The sequence below is a fragment of the Conger conger genome, chromosome 17, assembly GCF_963514075.1.
Source record: "Conger conger chromosome 17, fConCon1.1, whole genome shotgun sequence".
In the NCBI taxonomy this organism is placed as follows: domain Eukaryota; kingdom Metazoa; phylum Chordata; class Actinopteri; order Anguilliformes; family Congridae; genus Conger; species Conger conger.
The window spans coordinates 11,989,270-12,008,907 of NC_083776.1; the positions used below are offsets into that span (position 1 = coordinate 11,989,270).

General features: G+C 42.8%; 1 protein-coding gene across 4 annotated transcripts; it reads right to left on the bottom strand.

Annotated features, from left to right (window-relative positions):
• Nucleotides 1–340: 340 nt before the first annotated feature.
• Nucleotides 341–6,601, bottom strand: LOC133116988 (uncharacterized). Of its 4 annotated transcripts, none has more exons than XM_061227031.1 (10): nt 6,453–6,601; nt 5,761–6,072; nt 4,675–4,932; nt 3,975–4,288; nt 3,201–3,510; nt 2,209–2,301; nt 1,808–1,897; nt 1,570–1,629; nt 944–975; nt 341–702 (listed from the first exon to the last, which is right to left on the bottom strand). In XM_061227031.1, exons 1-10 carry the CDS (start codon nt 6,538–6,540, stop codon nt 655–657), a joined length of 1,605 nt encoding a protein of 534 aa, XP_061083015.1. In that variant the 5' UTR covers nt 6,541–6,601; the 3' UTR covers nt 341–654. The 4 variants fall into 4 exon arrangements, with proteins under 4 accessions (XP_061083015.1, XP_061083016.1, XP_061083018.1 ...); XM_061227032.1 differs by having other exon boundaries at nt 3,201–3,479; nt 3,962–4,288; XM_061227034.1 differs by lacking the exon at nt 2,209–2,301.
• Between the last annotated feature and the right edge of the window lie 13,037 nt (nt 6,602–19,638).

Here is a 19,638-nt window from a genome sequence, read left to right on the forward strand (position 1 = left end):
ATTAATTCACTTGAACAGGAGGAGAAAAGTAGTTCTCAAAACCATGGTAAAAAATATTGTTTTCCATTAGCTGACCCCAGCAGATTTACTCCATGCTGTTGGTCATGCTGGGTGATAAATTCTGATAGCTGAATGTAATATAAATATGGATTAAACTTTTAAAGTATCTGGAAACCTACTTGTGACTAATTTGACTGATGTGAATGTGAATGAAAGAGTACCAGGCTGGTACACAATGGATTGTTTTTGCCAATCTCTGGTGGCCCATTTCCATCTCCCCTGTGGCTCATCGGTGCATTCTGGCCCTCTGTCTGGGAATCACACACTGAAGAGACACACCTATTTTGGATGTCACTTTATTAGTTTATTAAGTTACACTTTGTATGAAATTAATAAAAAAGGTGAATATATGTTTAAAATCCATTGAAAAAATGTAATACTTTGGAAAAAAGAATTACTTGTATACAGTATTTACAGAGGACGTATTACACTATTACACATTTCACTGAAAATATACATTCACAAATGAAACATTTTACACTTTTTTAATTGGATTATAACATTTATGAAATATTTACAAGTGTAATAGAACGCTGAAGACTGAGATACAGTCCGGTCTTTGAACTGTTGAAATGGGGAAGGCAGACTCGGGCCTTATGTTATGTTGAAGACTGAATACACCACATTTTCACTCTGTCTTTCCTGGAAACAGAGTCACACAAAAGCATCAGCATGATTCAGCAGGTGCACTTTAGCTGGAATAAAGGGTGAGCGTATTTGGTAATATTACTTCCCCGATATTAACTAATCGTGAACCTGCAACTCATTCCATGACCCACTGTCTATGCAAGCACACACAAGATAACATATGTCCTATGATGAGTTTATATTACCTATGCATACATAATGTATGTAGTTTGTTATGTCAGAGTATAGTACTTACAGAGGCTGTTGCAGGGAACCTTTTCCTCTGATCTGCAGGGGTGAATCACCAATAAACAAATTAATCTCAACACCTTGGATAACTACATTCACGCCACCTGGTTCTGCCCACCAATACAAATATTCTTCTTTTTTTTTTGGTATTAAAACTATTATGTCTATGTGTTTGTTAACAAGAAAAGGAAAATCTTTTCCCACACATTCTTTCCCTCTGTTTAATCTCTCTATATCAGTCTATAACTGTCCCTGTTACCAATATCAATCGGCTGAACTTTTTAATCAGTATTTTTCTCTTTGTTTTGTCAGGTTCAGCGGAATAGTGTTCTGTGTGCATGGCTATCTCGTGAGCCTTGCTAGTCGGTTGGGTTCTGTTCAAAGCTGCATATGAAAGGTCCTCCTCCACCTCCACTCTATAAAAGCTTAGCTGTAGTCTGTTGTGTGGAAAGCAGCAACTGGGGACATCAGAGTGGAACTTTACTGCACTTTGTCTATACTCGTCTGTAGGGTCTACACATGTACGCGATGCAGACAATTAACCGTTCCAAAATTGAAAAAATAAATAAACAAATTAACACATTTTAAATACAAAAATTATAATAACTCATACTTAATATGGCAGATATTTACCTGAGCTGGGAACTCCCAGTATAACTGAGGAATACAGGACCTCTGTTCCAACTGCTTTATCTGCATTGGGATTGTCAGGCAGAAGAAATTTAGTCACAGTTCAGCACACAGCAGCTGCAGGAGGTTGGTAGTATTTAATCTTACTTCTGACAAAATCTTATGCCTCTTTGAAACTTTAATCAGATGAAAAGGATTCAGATTTGTGCACAGTGCACTTTCTTGGAACGGCCAATCCTACCTCCCTTATCCAGTAGGTCTGTGACTTCAGAGGAGATGGCATCCAATGGGATGCTGGTGTCGTTCCCTGTTCCTGGTGAAGCACCCAGAGCTGTGATTGACAGAGAGATGAGTAATCACAGGTCGCAAAAAGGCGATGGGATGCTTGGTTGGGTGGTGGTGTGGCCATGCAGTAGGAACAGGTAGGAGGCGGAGTGTGTGTGTGTGTGTGGGGGGGGGGGTGTGGGAATTGTGTGTGTGTCTGTGGGTTGAGTGTGTGGGGTGATGTGTGCGGATTGTGTGAGGGGTGAGTGTATGGTTAGTGCATGGTGTGTGTGTGTGTGTGTGTGTGATGTGTGGCATGTATGGTGTACGTGCATGCACGTGTGTGTGTGTGTGTGTGTGTGTGTGTGTGTACAGTACCTGCAGCTGTTCTCCTCCTGTAGTAAAAAAGCAGCAGTGCACTGGTCAGCATCGCGACACCAACACACACCGCCACGATCAAGGCCATGTTCCCTTTAGAGAAACACAGGCATGCATGACATCACTGCTTCCAAAGTGTGTGTATCTGTGGTGGTGGGTGAAGCTTGTGTGTGTGTGTGTGTGTGTGTATCTTGGATGGTGGATGGAGCTTGTGTGTGTGTGTGTGTATCTGGGATGGTGGGTGGAGCCTGTGTGTGTGTGTGTGTGTATCTGTGATGGTGGATGGAGCTCGTGTGTGTGTGTGTGTGTGTGTATCTGTGATGGTGAATGGAGCTTGTGTGTGTGTGTGTGTGTGTGTGTGTATCTGTGATGGTGGGTGGAGCCTGTGTGTGTGTGTGTGTGTGTGTGTGTGTATCAGTGATGGTGGGTGGAGCCTGTGTGTGTGTGTATCTGGGATGGTGGGTGGAGCCTGTGTGTGTGTGTGTGTGTGTGTATCTGTGATGGTGGGTGGAGCCTGTGTGTGTGTGTGTGTGTGTATCTGTGATGGTGGGTGGAGCTTGTGTGTGTGTGTGTGTGTGTGTGTGTGTGTGTATCTGTGATGGTGGGTGGAGCCTGTGTGTGTGTGTGTGTGTGTGTGTGTGTGTGTGTATCTGTGATGGTGAATGGAGCTTGTGTGTGTGTGTGTGTATCTGTGATGGTGGGTGGAGCCTGTGTGTGTGTGTATCTGTGATGGTGGGTGGAGCCTGTGTGTGTGTGTGTGTGTGTGTGTGTGCGTGTATCAGTGATGGTGGGTGGAGCCTGTGTGTGTGTGTATCTGTGATGGTGGGTGGAGCCTGTGTGTGTGTGTATCTGTGATGGTGGGTGGAGCCTGTGTGTGTGTGTGTGTGTGTGTGTATCTGTGATGGTGGGTGGAGCCTGTGTGTGTGTGTATCTGTGATGGTGGGTGGAGCCTGTGTGTGTGTGTTGGTATGTGTACCTGTGCACAGTTTTACCTGCTTGCAGAGTGAGGTGCACAGGGGCCCGTGCTCTGAGCATGCTCTCTGTGAAGACGGCACACTCCCAGTGCAGCTGATCTCCAGTCAGCCCAGGCAGGGTCAGACTCAGGCTGCCCACAGATTCGCTCATCTCCAGGACCTCCTGTTTGACCAGAACACCTCTGTGCCCCTCCATCCTCAGCCAGACCAGGGTCAGCCTCTCAGTCACATCCGAGACCTCGCAGGTCAGCACCGCTGGCTCATGCCTGAACACGCCACCAGGGGGTTCCACTGAGACTGAGAACCAGTCAACCACAGGGGTGAGAAACTGAAGGCAGCACACACGACTGCTCCTTACTGAGTCCCCACTCATCACTGATGCAGTCAAAAGCCATTCATTGATTTAAAAAACTGCAGTCACTAATGCCACTAGAAATACCAGTTGCAACAAAGTAGACAGGAAAGATGGTAGGTCACAAAATGAAGTGAACACACCAAGTTTTAATGATTGGTTATCTACTTAATTGACAAATGATAGCTACAAAATGAGATTTGCCTTTTTTTAAATAAGGCTAGGCTATTGTATCATATCATGAATCGATTATTTAAGTAAGCAATGGATACAGATTCTTAATTTGTGAATTTTTGCATTACTTTAAAAGCAGCAACCTCAATTCCCTCAATGAATATAAATATGTAACTATGTTTATAACGTATTTATTTATTCAGATACATTGACCTGAATTTAAATGACTTAAAATCTAACATTTAAATCTTACCCTGAATATTTACCAGAGTCACCTGTGCAAAATTGTAATGTTCAAAATGACAGGTGTATAGCCCACTGTCTTCAAACATCACTGGAGCAATGCGCAGGGAGAAGTGCTTTCCATTGAAAGCTGAAAACGAGAACCTGCGTCGATCAGTCTTCCGCTCGATTTGAACAGACTTGTCCTTGTCAGCTGAAGCCAGTGTTTCCAGTGCCTTTGCAGGTTGTTCCCATGACCACTTGGCTGTCTGGTATTCTCTCGTGCTCTGACAGGTCAGCTCTACTTCATTGCTGTTGTAGCTACTTCTGTAGAGAGTGCTGTGTTTTCCGTATGTGTCTGGCCAAACACCAAAACAACAGGAACACCTGAATCAGGCGCTGCCTTCCATAGTATTGTATTCAACCCCTGTCTTATGAAAGCTTTGCTGTTTACGCACATACACTCACACACACTCACACATGCACACACACACACACACACACACACACACACACACACACACCTGTATATTTTCACATGATCATCTTTTTTTCTAATGAATTACAAATATTCAACCATACTATGCGCTGGTAAATTATAATAGCAATGAAGACTACAGCAACCATTTTTCATCTTTTGTAAAATTCTGGTGTGATTCTCAGTGAATACAGTGAATATCAATAGACTTCCTTCCGGTCAAAAAAATCCAGAGTTTCACCCTCAAAAACATGCCAGACACTTACATTTAGTGACTCTTAATGTGCTGATAGCATGAACTATAAGCCTTCCATTGTCCTTCCTCACAGAGCAGGTGTACTCCCCATTGCACTGCAGATTGGCGTTGTGGATGATGATGTAAGCGCTGTTGTTGTAGAGCCGCGTGGTGTTCACTCTGGGATCTCCTTTCCTCTCCCACTGCAGTATGACAGACTTTGGAAGACGGGAGATCTCACATCTACTGCTCACATCAAGGCCCACTTGGACTTCTGGAAATGGGCTGACTGTAGAAACGGAATAAGCAGGAAAAACAAACAGGGCATGCCTCCATAAATCAATCAGATTCCCCCACGTCCTTGAAAATATGGTTCTGTATGCAACAGTATTAATAAATGTTCAGTAAGTTTATTTTCATTGACAGAATACAATATTTCTATGACTGTTCTGAGCTCCAAAATTGCATTGTCGATATTATACCATAACTTACAAACACTCAGTGAGCACTTTATTAAGTACTTGTTAGACTTATTTTTTAGACAAAAGTCCACTTAGAGGTTTGATGGGGTGTGTGTTCAGAGATGCTCTTCTGCATACCACTGTTGTGTTACTGTTGCCTTCCTGTCAGCTTTCACCTGTCTGGTCCTTCTCCTCTGATCTCTCTCATTAACAACACATTTCTGACCACAGAACCGCTCATCACTGGATGTTTTTTGTTTTTCACTCCATTTTCTGAAAACTCTAGAGACTGTTGTGTGTGAAAATCCCAGCAGATCAGCCGTTTTTGAGATATTCAAACCACACTGTCTGACACCAACCACCATTCCATGGTCAACGTCACTTAGATCACATTTCTTCCCCATTCTGGCATTTGTTCTGAAAAACAGCTGAACCTTTTGACCACGTCTGCTTGTTTTTATGAATTCATTGCTGCCACATTGGCTGATTAAATATTTGCATTAACAAGCTGGTGTACAGGTCGACTTAATAAATTGCTCAGTGAGTGTACATTTATGTCAAATAAATATGGTCAATAATGAATAAAAAAACTTCCAACCTACCATCACCACCAAAAAACAAACAAAAACTAAACAAAAAAACTCCAAAAAACTTACGTCTCACTGCAAAGACCTCAAATCGCGCAAGCAGAGCCACCGCTGGTTTTGTTTGTTTGAAAGAGAAAACCCCGGCATTCAGGAATACTTTGTACATGCCAAGATCAAAAGGAGCCTCTTTCCAAAATGCACATGCCCGTTTCCATGAAAACCGTTGTGAAGGCATTGTCACTGTCGCTAGCTGCGTGCTATTCTGCCCACCGTGGTGTGGCTTCCACTCCCAGCTGAATTCAGTCCCATTGGTCAGTGCAGGAGCTTGCACAATTTGTGTTTTCCATTTGTCCTCCGTGAAATAGATACTGCTTTTCAAAACTGTGTAAATAAAACAAAACAAAACAAAATGGGGAAGTCGCTGGCGCAATCGTGTTCATTAACGTCTCATTTCTCACCTACTCACAGACCAATGAGACCATTAATGGTGGCTTGCTTCATAAGAGACACTAACCACACACATGTACTCTTATAATAAGATATGAGAGTATAGATTTAGAGCATTTTAAAGTACAGTATGAATATCTGTTTGAATGCTGAACAGAAACAGAAATTTATACAGATTTTGCATACCATGGCTGATGGCCCTGATTACTGAATTATATTATTCGTAAGACATAGTAAACTAAGAATAATGATATGACAAGCATTATTTTTGTTAGATTTTGCGATTCGCTCAAATAATGCCCAGTAATGCTTACCTTCAGCTGAAATCATGTGGCAGAAAAATAAAATCCATATAGGCACACACTGGTGTGTGAGTCCCACAGAACCAGAGCCCTTCACCATTGTACCCGCTCCCTAATTAACTACCACACTACACTGCACTGCTGCATTACTAAGCAGAAGAGAAAAGAAGAAGGATGTATGTTTGTGTTTAAGCTTGGGTATGTGTGTGTATGTGTGTGTGTGTGCGCGCAGATTAAGCTAACCGCTGCACCCACCACAGTGAACCCTTTCTTTTTTCTTTTTTTTTACACTAACGTCTGTTGAATCGGCATTCATACTGTAGATTAAATACAAATATTTGTCCCCTATCCATATGTGGTATCTAATAACTCAGCTACTCTATAAGTGTCAAATGATCAAGAGGGGGATGAATTCCAGTCCATTATGTTTCGTATTGAGAATAGAAATGTTGATCCGTGAGTTGTGTAACCATCCTGATAAGTGCATTGAAGGGGAAGTGTGCTCTGATGACTGAAAACGGGATGTCTGGCCACAACGCAATGACTCAAATAAAGCCAAAAAGTCAACTTCGCTCATCTTCATGTCGCAACATGCCTGTGGTTGCGCTACGGATAAGAAGTGTTTCCTGTGGCGTAGTGTGGCACTGAATGCTGGTGGACAGAGTTAAGACGGTTAAGAGGATGTTCCATCACTGTTGCGTCGCTTCATGAGGGGTTAAGTAACAGGCAGAGACAGAGTTCATAAAAGCCCCTGAAAAATAGGAAGCTGTGAGACACAGTGTAGTGCTAGACTGGTTAAAATTGGTTTAAAAAAAGTCGATTAGCACTGGCATAGCAACAGATGAAAAAGCACTTCTGTATGTATCTATTGCACTGTCCAATGGTGGGCACCAAGGTTCAGTTTTGGGTCCTCTTCTGTTCACATTATACGTGCTCCCCCTTGGGCAGATTAGTCACTTTAAAAGGTATTTCTCATCACTGTTATGCAGATGACATTCAATTACACCTCTCCTTCAAGCCCGATAAACCTGACAAGTTGGCATGATTGTTTAGATACCGTTAAGGGTTGGATGGCAAACAATTTCCTGCAGCTGAATGCCGATAAAACAGGTTCTTATTTTTTCCCCAGAAAGCTTAAGTGTCATATCACTTTTGGCTTCTTTGCACTGGCGTCCTGTCATTTAGAGTTGAGTTTAAGGTTCTTGTCATCACATACAAAGCAGGGTCTGGTTGTGTTTTATCCATATTTTGCTTGTGAAAGGTGCTATATAAATAGACTACTTACTTAACACCCATAAATTGGAGGTTCCCCAGTAGTTTTGCATTTATAAAGAATGAAAGTACACCCTAAAAAGTGTCCTGTTTTCAGTTGAATGTGCACTTCACAGTTATGTCCACTAGAGGGGGTGCTTGATCAGCATGAATGAGTTACACTCTCCTCATTGGAGTTCTATTGGGTTATGTGGTAAAGCCCTCAGGTACTGTATTCATACAAAGCACTCAGAAAAACTGTTCTAACACAGACAAGGAGGGGTAGATGTAAGGAGGGGCGACATGGCTCAGGCAGTAATAGCAGTCGTCTGGCAGTCGGAGGGTTGCCGGTTCGATCCCCCGCCCGGGCTATATAAATGCCAACCATTTACCATTTACCATGTATAAAGGGGTAAAAACAGGCTTCACAGAACTGTTACACCATTAAGGCTGAAGAGGAAAGCAAGGCTGTGCACTCCAAGGATTTTCCTACATAAGTCATATTAGACTGCAGTCAGATGTGCAACTGTCTACACCTACAGTATGGCATCTGCCCGCTACAAACCATGCAATGAAACAATTAGCAACAACTGAACACTGACTTGTTAAAGAGGCCATGTAGGACAGGTCCTTGCAAGAGCTGGATATGGATGTATGTAAATTCCCTCAATTCAAAGCTGACGGTCTGCATTTTAACCTCGTAAAATCCAATGTGCTGGAGTTCAGACCCAAAACAAGAAAAATGTTGTCACTGTCTAAATGCAAATGGATTGTACCATATTTACAATAAATCTCCCTTTCAGTATCCACACACATCTTGCACATCTACGTAAATCAAAAACTAACTTGTAATCAACCAAGGGAAAGAACTGCTACACCAGCTCGACCAGTCAGGTACACCAGCTAAAACCAGCTTGATTTAGGATTTTTCTATTTTATCCAATTTGACTCCATTTCTCTGTTTCATTTTCCTACTGGACTGGGTGGACCCTGTTTAGTTCTATGGCCTAATAATGGTGCTGTTCCTGGTGTTAAGACTCTGAGGTTCAAGAGAGCCTCGACCCCAGGCTCCAGTGGAGAGCCAATTACACGATCGCCTCTCATCCCACTTAGCTGGAATCAATCACAGAGGGTGTGTGATGTCATATTTAGTGGGTCATGAAAGTCTCAGGGGAAGTGAATCATTGTTGCACTTTACAGCAGTGATACTGAGTCCCTGCTGATTGAGGTCACCACGGTTGGACTATGTAGTCAGGTGACTGTTTCAAATCACATAAAGACCAAACAAGCTTAAATTTCCATTAGTTCATCTATTCCACCATCTATACTGTAGCTTGGTTCTGTTCTTTTGATTTGGAGTGTAAATATTTTTTTCCCAGGAGGAACCCAGGCAAAAGTCTTAGGCACTGTAGATACATTTTTTTTATTTTTTTCTAAATTTGGTCTTAGATGTTTTTTGGGTCACAACAAATATTTATGTGGTGTTGTCCAACTCTTCTCTGCTCTTTATAGTAAATTATTTGATTTCATTTTTTTTTTTTCATTATTAGCGTCTGTGTCACTGAAGACGTTTACAGTTTACAGTACTGTAGAAGTTGCATTGTCTACAGAGACCTGTCTTTCATCCTCTCCAGTTGCCCGGTAACCCACTGATTCAGACCACTGTCACCAAGCCAGGGTTGTGGCTTGAAGGCCTGATGCGGGATGTAAATCCAGCTGCAGGAAGATGTACTGAATTCTAAGTTATATAACCCTGCACATATTCAAGACTGCAGTCGCCCTATTCACGGTGTTTACCATGCAGCTCTGCAGCTGAACTAACCCCCGTCCCCCCCAGAAAAATAAACCAATACTGAGCCTGCCCTGGGACTATAAACCAAGACCTGCAAGGCTAGCTCCCAGAAGTAGTCCCAGAGCCCCACCAGTCTGATTCTCTCTGCAACCATACAGGAGACGTATTATTTCACATTGAAATATAATTGAATTCATAGAGAACCTGGGGCTTCCTGAAGGACAGAGAAGAGCGTGAAAAGTGATCAGCTTCACTGCCTTGGTGCTAAATCTCCAGGCCAAGCTTAAAACCAGCTCCTTTGATGGGTTGGGTGACTGAAGTTTGTTTTCTCCCAGTGATCCTGCCAGCTCTGACTGCATTGGCTGAATCTGCCATCTGGCATCATGTCATTGGTTGTGACGGTGTCTGCTTGTGAATATGTGAGACTCAATATATGCAAACCAGCATGACAATAACTATGCAGAAGAGCATCTCTGAACACACAACGCGTCAAACCTCTAAGTGGATAGGCTACAGCAGCAGAAGACATAAGTCTAAAAAGGAAGTCTAATAAATACCAAAAAGTTCTCGCTGAGTGTGTACTGTATGGAAAGCAGAATACCCACAAGAGTAATTTCAGCGTTTTGGCCCAGTTGTGGTTAACAGAGGATAGGGGAGCGTGAAGCACCAGCAGTGGCACGGTCAGCAGGGAAACCCTGTTTACAGACCCAGTCTCAAGAAGTGAAAGTGCAGAGATAATTAAAGTACGGGAGGAAGACAAAGATGAGGAAGGAATTGGATGGCCTTTCGAGCACGGCGGACTGCAGGGAGCAGTTTTTCATTTCCTATCCCTTTATTTTCTGTTTTGATCTTCCAGGTTTCTGCCTTTGTATTGGCCGAGGAGTGGAGAAGTAGTGACTCAGTGACTCTCTGCACAGAGCCCGAGAGAGTGGGCTATTTCTGGCCAAGGTCCTGCTGCTTTTGTTTGTTTCAGAAAGCCTGGCTTCAGCTCTGCCACGGTCTCCATAGTCAGGCCCAGACAGACCCTGCCTTACAACCCACTCCACACACTGCGAAAGGCAATCGCAGCTTGTGCTCCGGTAAGCCCATTATGAGGCAGTAACAAGTAATGTGCACGGTGTGTAATTGAATAGCTGATGAACGCGTGTTACTGAATTGCAGCTTATATGCATAATTGAATCGTAGTTGATATGCATTATGCCTGTAAAGTGGATAGCGGCTAATGCACATTGTGTTTGTAAATTAATATCAGGCGACGTACATTATGTTTGCAGTTGAATTGCATTTGGCGTGCTTCGCCTGCATCACAGCTGATTTTCAATTTTCTTTTCCCAGTTTTCCTTACACAAAGTCACTGCTGCCATCAACATGCACTGTGCTGTGTGGCTAAAGCGGTTGTGTTTTCTGATGATGTAGTATGTCCAAAAATCTTACTTTTAACTCATATACGAAAGTCAAGTATGTATGCTGAATGATAGTATACATATACCGAATAGTATGCAGTATAGAGTGTGAAATATCAGACACAGCCCAAGTTCTACCGAGAATCAAATGTGATTGGTCATTGGTCAAGTGACAGGCAGAAAAGTGGCTGCTCTGCACTTTGTTTTCTGGATATCTGTCAGAAGAGAGAAAACACTTTATTCTTACTTCTGTCACAGGAAATGACAACAGCATTCAGGCTAGAAAGGCCTTTAATCAGTCACCATATTGACAACCCGGTATCTTGGATCAATAAGCTATGGGATAATGGGTAAATAGCGTGTGTGTATTTCTCACATTTAGACATTTGTCTGTAATTGGCAGCCAGACAAATTGATTTTGCCTCCTCAGGAACCTGAATACTGAGTCTAATAGGCTCAGTTGCTTACCACAGAATGCTGTGCAAAACACTCTTTCACAAATAGCAAGCGTGCAGTGGCACCTTAGGAGCTTGTCATCAGCCCTGTGGTCACTCCTGCAATATTTCACTAGTGGATCAACCCAAGGAACTGTGCAGAAGAAAACAAAATGGTAGCGCTTGCTCTTTTCTCATTGGATGGATTACCGTAGGTTTGTTCTGCATTAATATATGGTTTCCTGTCCAAATATATAGCACAGTACATACACACAAAAGCGTAATAGGCAAGCATAGTGCAGACTGGGTGGGTGAAATCTTCATTACTGCCACCATGCTCCCCACCCCAGCATCACCTCCCCTCTAGTCTAGCTGTCTTCCTGTCAGTGTGTCGATCCACACCTCTTTCCTGCCAGGTCCATGTCAGTAGTCCTCTGCCTCCCTCGCTAAACAGAATCACTGCCCGTACAACCCAAATACATTCTGACAGGGCCTGATGGAGGTGACCTCCATTTACACGTCACCTCCAGATTCTGTCATCAGAAATGTTCCTTTCGTTTTCCTCAGGCTTTTAATCTCTAACCTTGTCTGTCTGCACCCACGCCATTGTTGTTGTGATAATGATCTGAGAATGAGGAGATATGATTAGATTTTTTTTCTCTTCAATCATAAGGAAAGGGATCATGTTGTCAATAAAGATGTGCATGAATTATGCACAACCTGAACTGAATCTTAGAAATATGGGGCAGGAGTCGAAAGTTTCAGAAATAGGACGGATGGTGATTAAGAACAGAGACGGTACATTTGTCCCTGAAAAACCTGGAAAATATTTTCATTCAGGAAAGTGATGCAGAAGTCAAAGAAAGCAATAAACTTGTCTAGTGCCCTTCAAATGTCAAAATCAAAGGAAAATAAACCATGAAATAAATCCAGATGTGTCAGTGTGCTTGTGTGTGGAGGCACCATTATCCCCAAACCCCAACAGACCAGGAATGAGTCTGAGTATTAGTTGTAAGCACATAAAATGAAAATGAATAACTTTATAAGAGAAATTATGATGCATTAAACAAATGCCACTTCATTATACATTCATGAATAAATGTCTTCTCAATATACAATCAACAGACTGAACCACTTCAGTTTCAATGAACTAAATTTGTTTCACTTTCCCACATTAATTTACCATCTCTTCTGTTCTATTGAAGGACAAGGAATTGTGTCAGTAGAAGTTGAGTTAGCCTTAATAAACAAAATAGCCTGCAGTGATAGACAATCATTTAGACAAAAACAGACTGATCATATAAAACAGTTTAGACAATCTAGATCTGCTAGCCACCGAAGTGCAGGGGTGCTTTAAATAGAACACCAAGATGCCTAGAAAAGCTAGGGATCCCAATTCTTTAAATTTATCCTCCAACAACCAAATACTATACAAACGTCAACAAGAAAGTCCTAGTTAAAATACAGCCACTGCCATAAGGCGCATGGTCAGGTAAGAAATCAACCAGGTTGCACCATTTCTGCCTCTTTTAATGCCAACAGGAAGGGTGTCATCACATCCTCATTGGATGAGAGAAAATGCATCACAGCTGCTGTCAATGACCAATTAACTCTCAGTTCCCAAGACAATGATCAACAGCTGATCCACATAGCCCTACACCGATCAACAGCTGAGTGCTGAGTCAAATGACTCTCGAAATTGGGATTATGAAATCGAGAAGACTACTATGCAAAAACAAAATGACTGCAAGCAACTAACAAACACCATAGGATAGGAACAAACGCCTACACATTTTCCATAAAACAAATACGCTATTGCATATAGGCGGCACGGATGGTGCACTGCCGCCTCACAGCAAGGAGGTCCTGGGTTCGAATCCCCGTCGGCCGGGGCCTCTCTGTGCGGAGTTTGCATGTTCTCCCTGTGTCTGCGTGGGTTTCCTCCGGGTACTCCGGTTTCCTCCCACAGTCCAAAGACATGCAGGTTGGGCTGATTGGAGAGTCTAAATTGCCCGTAGGTGAGAGTGTGTGAGTGAATGGTGTGTGTGCCCTGCGTGTGCCCTGCGTGTGCCCTGCGTGTGCCCTGCGTGTGCCCTGCGATGGCGACCTGTCCAGGGTGTATTCCTGCCTTTCGCCCAATGTATGCTGGGATAGGCTCCAGCCCCCCTGCGACCCTGATCAGGATAAGCGGGTTCAGATAATGGATGGATGGATGGATGGCTATTGCATATAGTATGTAAAGTCTATTGCCAAAATGTATTTCTGAAAGGGGTTAGCTGCTAAAAGCCCAAGTCCTCCAGACTCTGCCTCAGAAAGTATGTATCCCCTTTCTTCTTTCTTCAAAGTGGCCCAGTTTCACAGAAATGATCTTTGAAAATAATACATTAATCCACAGAGTGTCATCGATAAGTCAGAGGAATGGATAGATTTGAGCCCTGAAAACAAGAACGACGGCAACTGCCTTTTGATCTGAGCGCAGTTTTTTACCACTCTCTTTTTCCTCTTAATCTCCTCTTCTCCTTCACATCCCTCTTACTGTTGAGGTGCATAAAAATGTAGCAATGCTCCACCATAGGGAAAAACTGCTTTATTTTACCAGAAATATGTAGCCTGTGTTAACAAAGAAATATTTAGCTCATGTAAAAGCAGTAATATTCCGCGTGTGTAAAAAAAACGTTATTCAGCCTGTGTAGACAACAATATTCAGCCTGTGTAAACTTAGCACTATTCAGTCCTTTTTAATTGCTTGTAAATCTTTAAAGTCTTTAGTCTTTGTAATACCCTAGGCAACAATAAGTCCAACCACCATGCTTAATTGCTCTGTAGGTTCTTCATTACCTCCCATTAAACTAAATACCATTAAACTTTAGCAGCTGGGCTCTTTCATAAACCTGGTTCCCATCTCCTTGGAGGTCTCTTGACTTGGGAGCTTTTTCTTGTCACAGTTGAAGTTTTTTCCCCCCGCATTTGTTTTACTTTACTGGTTTTTGGAGGTTCAAGCTTTGTCTTTCCCAGTTCTCCTTCTTCCTGTAAAACATCTCTGTGACAGTGCAAACCAAATTGGGTTTAATAGTCAGCCAGCTTGTGAAGGCCCAAATGTTCTTTTGGTTTTGCCACGTCCAGGGCTGATCCCATCCAGTCAAACTTCTTTGTGATGCTTCTTTGGTTCTTTTCTTGAGGATGGAGCCACATATAGGTGACCAACGAGCCCCATCCCTTTAATAAACACATCTCAGTGCGAGTGCAGAGATCTCAGACTACTCACCTATTACCATCTGAGTTGAGGCTGGCATGTCGTCTTTGACCCGGCAGCCAATTATCTTACGGCTGAGTCCCTGTCAGAATAAGACCTGTCTGGGGCTGAGGATGTGACAGGACCCTTCTGGTGACTCACCTTAATATCTCAGCACAGAAGCCGCAGACATGCCAAAAACCAGAGAAGAAGGAAGAAGAGACAGGTGGAGGGAAGGAGAGCAAAAGAAGGGAATCGCTCCTCTGTCACCTCAGTTCATGTTACAGTTTTTTAAAATGTGCTTGACAGACAGCTATATCCAGTGCGATTTGAACACTTTATATCAGATTTACAGTTTGGGCTAAAAGGGTTACAATCTCAATATGACACCTGCAACCTTTTGGTTATAATCACAGTAAGCCGATCTCCCCTCCTCCTGAAATTTTACCTGCAAAAAAAGAGGAAGAGGGCTGCAGGAGAATTAAAATTTGTCCAAAACCGATTAAATGCAAGAGTGTGTTTTTTCTTTAAAAGTAATTTGGCAAGTTCAGCCATGTTAATTATTATTCAGTTCTCACAAGCATCTCTGGTTTGCATGAAAGAAAGTGCTGGAGCTGAATTTTCTGAAAAATCTTTTGTTGACATCAGCACATTTTTGGGCTAGTTTGTCAGCAGCTGCTGCATTTAGGGACCATTGGGAAGTAATATTAATGAGAAAGAGAAACATCCAGGGGAACCAGAAAGAGAGAATGAAGGGAATACATTTTTTTATTCATATTTTCATGTGACGGCAATGTAACTTTGCAGTATTCAACACTGGCAGTGCAACACAGTGTAGTTTCTGTGAGTATTAGAGAGATAATTATATAATTGATTTAATTTTCCTTTATTTAGGACTTCATATTTTTTGAATGCGTAGGTAAAGCAGCAACAACATATCCCATACAGAAACTTTGTGCAGGAACCGATTCATAACACATAAGGCAATACATAAAAATAAGCATAGATTATATGATAATAGCATGCTCATAAGAATATGGACTTGAAGCAGTTATAACAGTTTAAGCGATTTCTGATTCAGAATTTTGGGAAGGCATTACAAATCGGCAAGAGTAATGAGTTTTTTTGTGTGAGTAAGTCCGGTGTATACAACAGAAATTGAATATACTGTCCCAGAAATAATTCTGGGGGAAAAAACCAGATTCTACAAAATGAGCTTTTTTTGTTCATGTAATACATTAAATCCTTTATTGAAAGTTATTGCATTCATTTTTTTACAGAAATGATAGAAACGAGAACATGTGGAAATAATATGCAACGGTCTTTTTAATATTCTGTGAAATCCTTGATGCTATTTCACAACAAACTCCAATGCAAAAAGAATGACCTGAATCCATCTACTCACAGCACAAAAAGTCCCTTTATGTCAGCCTCCTCTCCATTGACCTCTATTTTACGGTACCATCTCAGGGCTGGTGGATTTTCCTGTGTGGAGTTAACAGCATCATCCATTGCTCAGTCCTCCCTGTGAAATACCAGACAGCCCCAGGCTACCAGATGACACATGCGTTTGCTTCAATGGGTGCAAGCCTACCTGTAGTACTGTGTAGAAATAATGCTCTCAGACAATTGAGCAGTATATGTATATCAGCTGCAGAGAGGCACACTGGCGGAGCATAAACCGGAGAGAAAAATGGATTGTTTGAAAAATAAATAAATATTTCCCACAGACACTTTTGTTTTTCTTGCTTGTTGTTTTCTGGCAGATTTCAGTTGTCAGAGTTTCGGGTTTTCCTTTGTCCTTACAGTGGGTAAAAATAGACACGGCTACAGAGAACAGGAGTCTGATCGTTTTGTTCATCTGCTCATTTCAGTGCAGGAAACCAAAACCAGTGTAGAAGAATGAGCTGTTCCAAAACAGCCCGCTGCACAAGCTCACTGCGGGGTGAGGCTTGTTACCTCGCCACTGGTGCTGTCGTTTATCAGCCTCTGAGGAACGAGAGAATCCTGCGCTCCTGGAAGAGGAGACGAGAGATTGCCCTTATGTGGAACGGCCGACTGTATCCTTAAGAAGGTCTTATCCTTAGAACACGCTCCGCCAATTCGGGGGAGTGTCGACGAGCGTGATCAGAAAGCGTGTGCGGGCAGCTGTGTTCTTTTCTCGCCGGAGGATGGGCAGTGGGCACAGGCACAGGTTCTCAGAGGGCCAGTCACAGGTGGGCAACGAGACACGGTCACCCTGCCAACCAAATCCCTCCCTCTCTGGGTGACTACGTGTCACAACTAAAGCCCCCAGAGTTAGGAAATAACCCGAGGAGCTTTTTTGTTTTTTAAACAAGCAGCTACAAATGGAGCCAGTGAGAGCACAAGATATTTATTCTAAAAAAGACAAAATAGTACCATCCCAAAGAAAGGTAGTGAAAGTGAACAGTAGTAATCAAACATGCAGAATAACACATACGTCTAACTAATAAATCACCAGAAAAAAAAGAAAAGACAATTTTCTTCTGCAGCCTAACTCTCCTACTCAAGTTAAACATTTCAAAGCTTTCACAAAAAATGTGGCCTCATTCGGACTGGCTCCATGGAGAAAAAGAGTGCGTGCCTCCATTTTGCATTTTGCACAGTCTTTTACGGGGTAGCGATCAGCTGTTCCATATTGTCAGGCAACCGGGGAGGGAGAGAACACAGTTTGCACAGAGGAGTTAGTGAGAGAAGAGTTACAGGCAATGGAGACACACCCATCACGCCCACAGTGTTACTGGTAGTACAGGGAGGGAAACCATTACACCTGTAACACTGTCACAAGCTGGAGACAGAGTGACAGAGTGGAGAAGACCGGCATGGTCTAGATTCAGCACTGAAGCACACGGTTCATCAACACACGTGCGCACATACAGTACAGTACACACACAGGCATGCATGCACACACAAACACACACAGAAATTAAAACATCACAATTGGCAAGAATGAACAAATTAAACTTGTCAAAAATAGTGCTAAATGGCCAATTGCATTCATCAACACAATGAAGCCATACACTGCTTTCAGAAGACACCTTGATGGATAAGGTGGTTCAAAAACACTTGAATTATACAATATACATATACAATTATACAAATACTTAAAACTTTGGCTCATGGTTAGTTTGTCGATGTAATTTTGTATTGTTTAGCTTACAATGTCCTTGAAAGAGCTGAGTTTAAGACTGTGGATAGGACATGGTATTACTGAATCCATGGTGCTTGGTTCAGTCATGCCACCTGCAGTCAAGAGGAATGATGTCAGAGCAGAGCTGTCCAGGACAAGACAGTGAACACAGCCAATCAGAAGAGGCATAAAAACTGCTATCATTTTAAGTTTATTGAACCTCCGAATTGTGCTTCCTTCATCTACCCCATTTATTCAGTGATAAGTCAGTTCCACAGAAATTCACAAATCACCACATACCTTAACGTGCCTACAGTTACCATTTACAGTACAGAGTTGTCTTAGTTATTGTTACATTGCCATATGGAAAACTGTTCACCACCTTGGAGAACAAAATGCAGTGCACGTGCTCCATATTACATGTTGTCTGACAAGTTTTGCGAATCTTTGTTTTTGAAGTCTACCTATACCTATCTAACAGTGTTGATGCTTACAGATTATTTTCTAAATGGACTAGACAAGTGCCTCTTAATTCAATGTAGATATTATTCATGATGTGTTTTGTAACTGTTCCTCCCATGTACAAATATGTGTTTTAACAGCAGTCCCATGCTGGGGCTACAATAACCTGGTTCCCACCTAACTGAACTCCTTTTGCTGCAAAATATCTGCATGGAGGCAGCTTCAATGTTTGTTTTTATATTATTTACACGATGCACAGCTGATCCAGAGAGCTGGTATACGGGTCAGTCCTGTGTTTATTTATTCTTTTCGCATATTTCCATAAGCCAGTTGCCGTGCCAACGCCGGGCTGTCCCCTGTCCTCACATTGGCCTTGAGCAGAGCGAGGGCTCGATATTCTGACATCATCTATTACCCGAGATCCGGCAGCGCCGGGGTCAGTCGCCTCTCCAGAGTGCTGCTAAGATTAGCGCATGGCTAGCCCACGTCCTCTCCTGCCCGGCCCACGCAGAAGCACACGGGCCGGGCTAACGGCGACTCGCGCTGGGGGTGGCTGCCGCTATGCGGGAATAGGGTCCCGCTGTTCCGGGTGTTGCCGGAGCTGTGACGCGGCTCCCAGCAGTTGAGGAGGCTGCTTTGAATGCGCGTAGGCTGGCGCCGCTAGTGTGAAACACATGAAATGCACAGGGAACCGGAGCTGTTTCAGGCCAGCCAGTCTGCTGTGACAAAGAGATTCAGTTATGTAGCTGTCAGTGGCATTCATCCAGGGAACAGGACAGATGAGTGTGGGAAAGAGATGAGAGAGGACCCCACTCCCACACACACACACACCCACGTCCAAACACACAGAAAAACACACACGGCTCCCATCTTTCATGTTTCACACCAACACACACGCAGACAGACACACACAAACACGGTGTCAATGACATGAAAAATGTTATGTGTGCACAGCGCAATTGAAATAGTATCTATGATTGATGCTCACATATTGTTGAAAAAGCCAAACAATGCAATACAAAAGAATGAGTACATGAAGCTGATCCAAGTAGGTCATGCTATAGAATCACCTTAGTCCTCTGAAAACACACACAACCACTTTTCTGGTGGGAGGCACTAAAGAAAGACCAAGTTTTATTCCAATAGCATAGAATGGCACCACATTTAGCACAGAAAATACTGTAAACATATCTGAATGAGCTGGTCATTTAGCAGTGAATGACTTTTGATGCATAGCACTCCAGTCTGCTTGGTTAACATATTCTGTATGCTATTTTGAACTGGAACAGCATATTCAGTACATCCCTCAATCACAATCAATTTGGCCATCCCTCATCTAAGGTATAAAGGAACAGTCTGTGAACATGTTTGTGGTAAGCGTGGCTCAGTTCGCAGGACCACACCTACTGGTGAATCCGTAGACCAGGCCTACTGGTTAAGTAGGCACATACCTGGACCAAGGCAGACAGAGCC

What these genes read in the sequence shown, in the direction of transcription:
- LOC133116988 (XM_061227031.1), bottom strand. Translation starts at nt 6,540, where the DNA reads ATGGTGAAGGGCTCTGGTTCTGTGGGACTCACACACCAGTGTGTGCCT. An exon ending in CCACATGATTTCAGCTGAAG is followed by an intron (nt 6,073 to 6,452) that starts GTAAGCATTACT and finishes TTATTTACACAG; the next exon opens with TTTTGAAAAGCAGTATCTAT. An exon ending in ATTTTGCACAGGTGACTCTG is followed by an intron (nt 3,511 to 3,974) that starts GTAAATATTCAG and finishes TGCTGCCTTCAG; the next exon opens with TTTCTCACCCCTGTGGTTGA.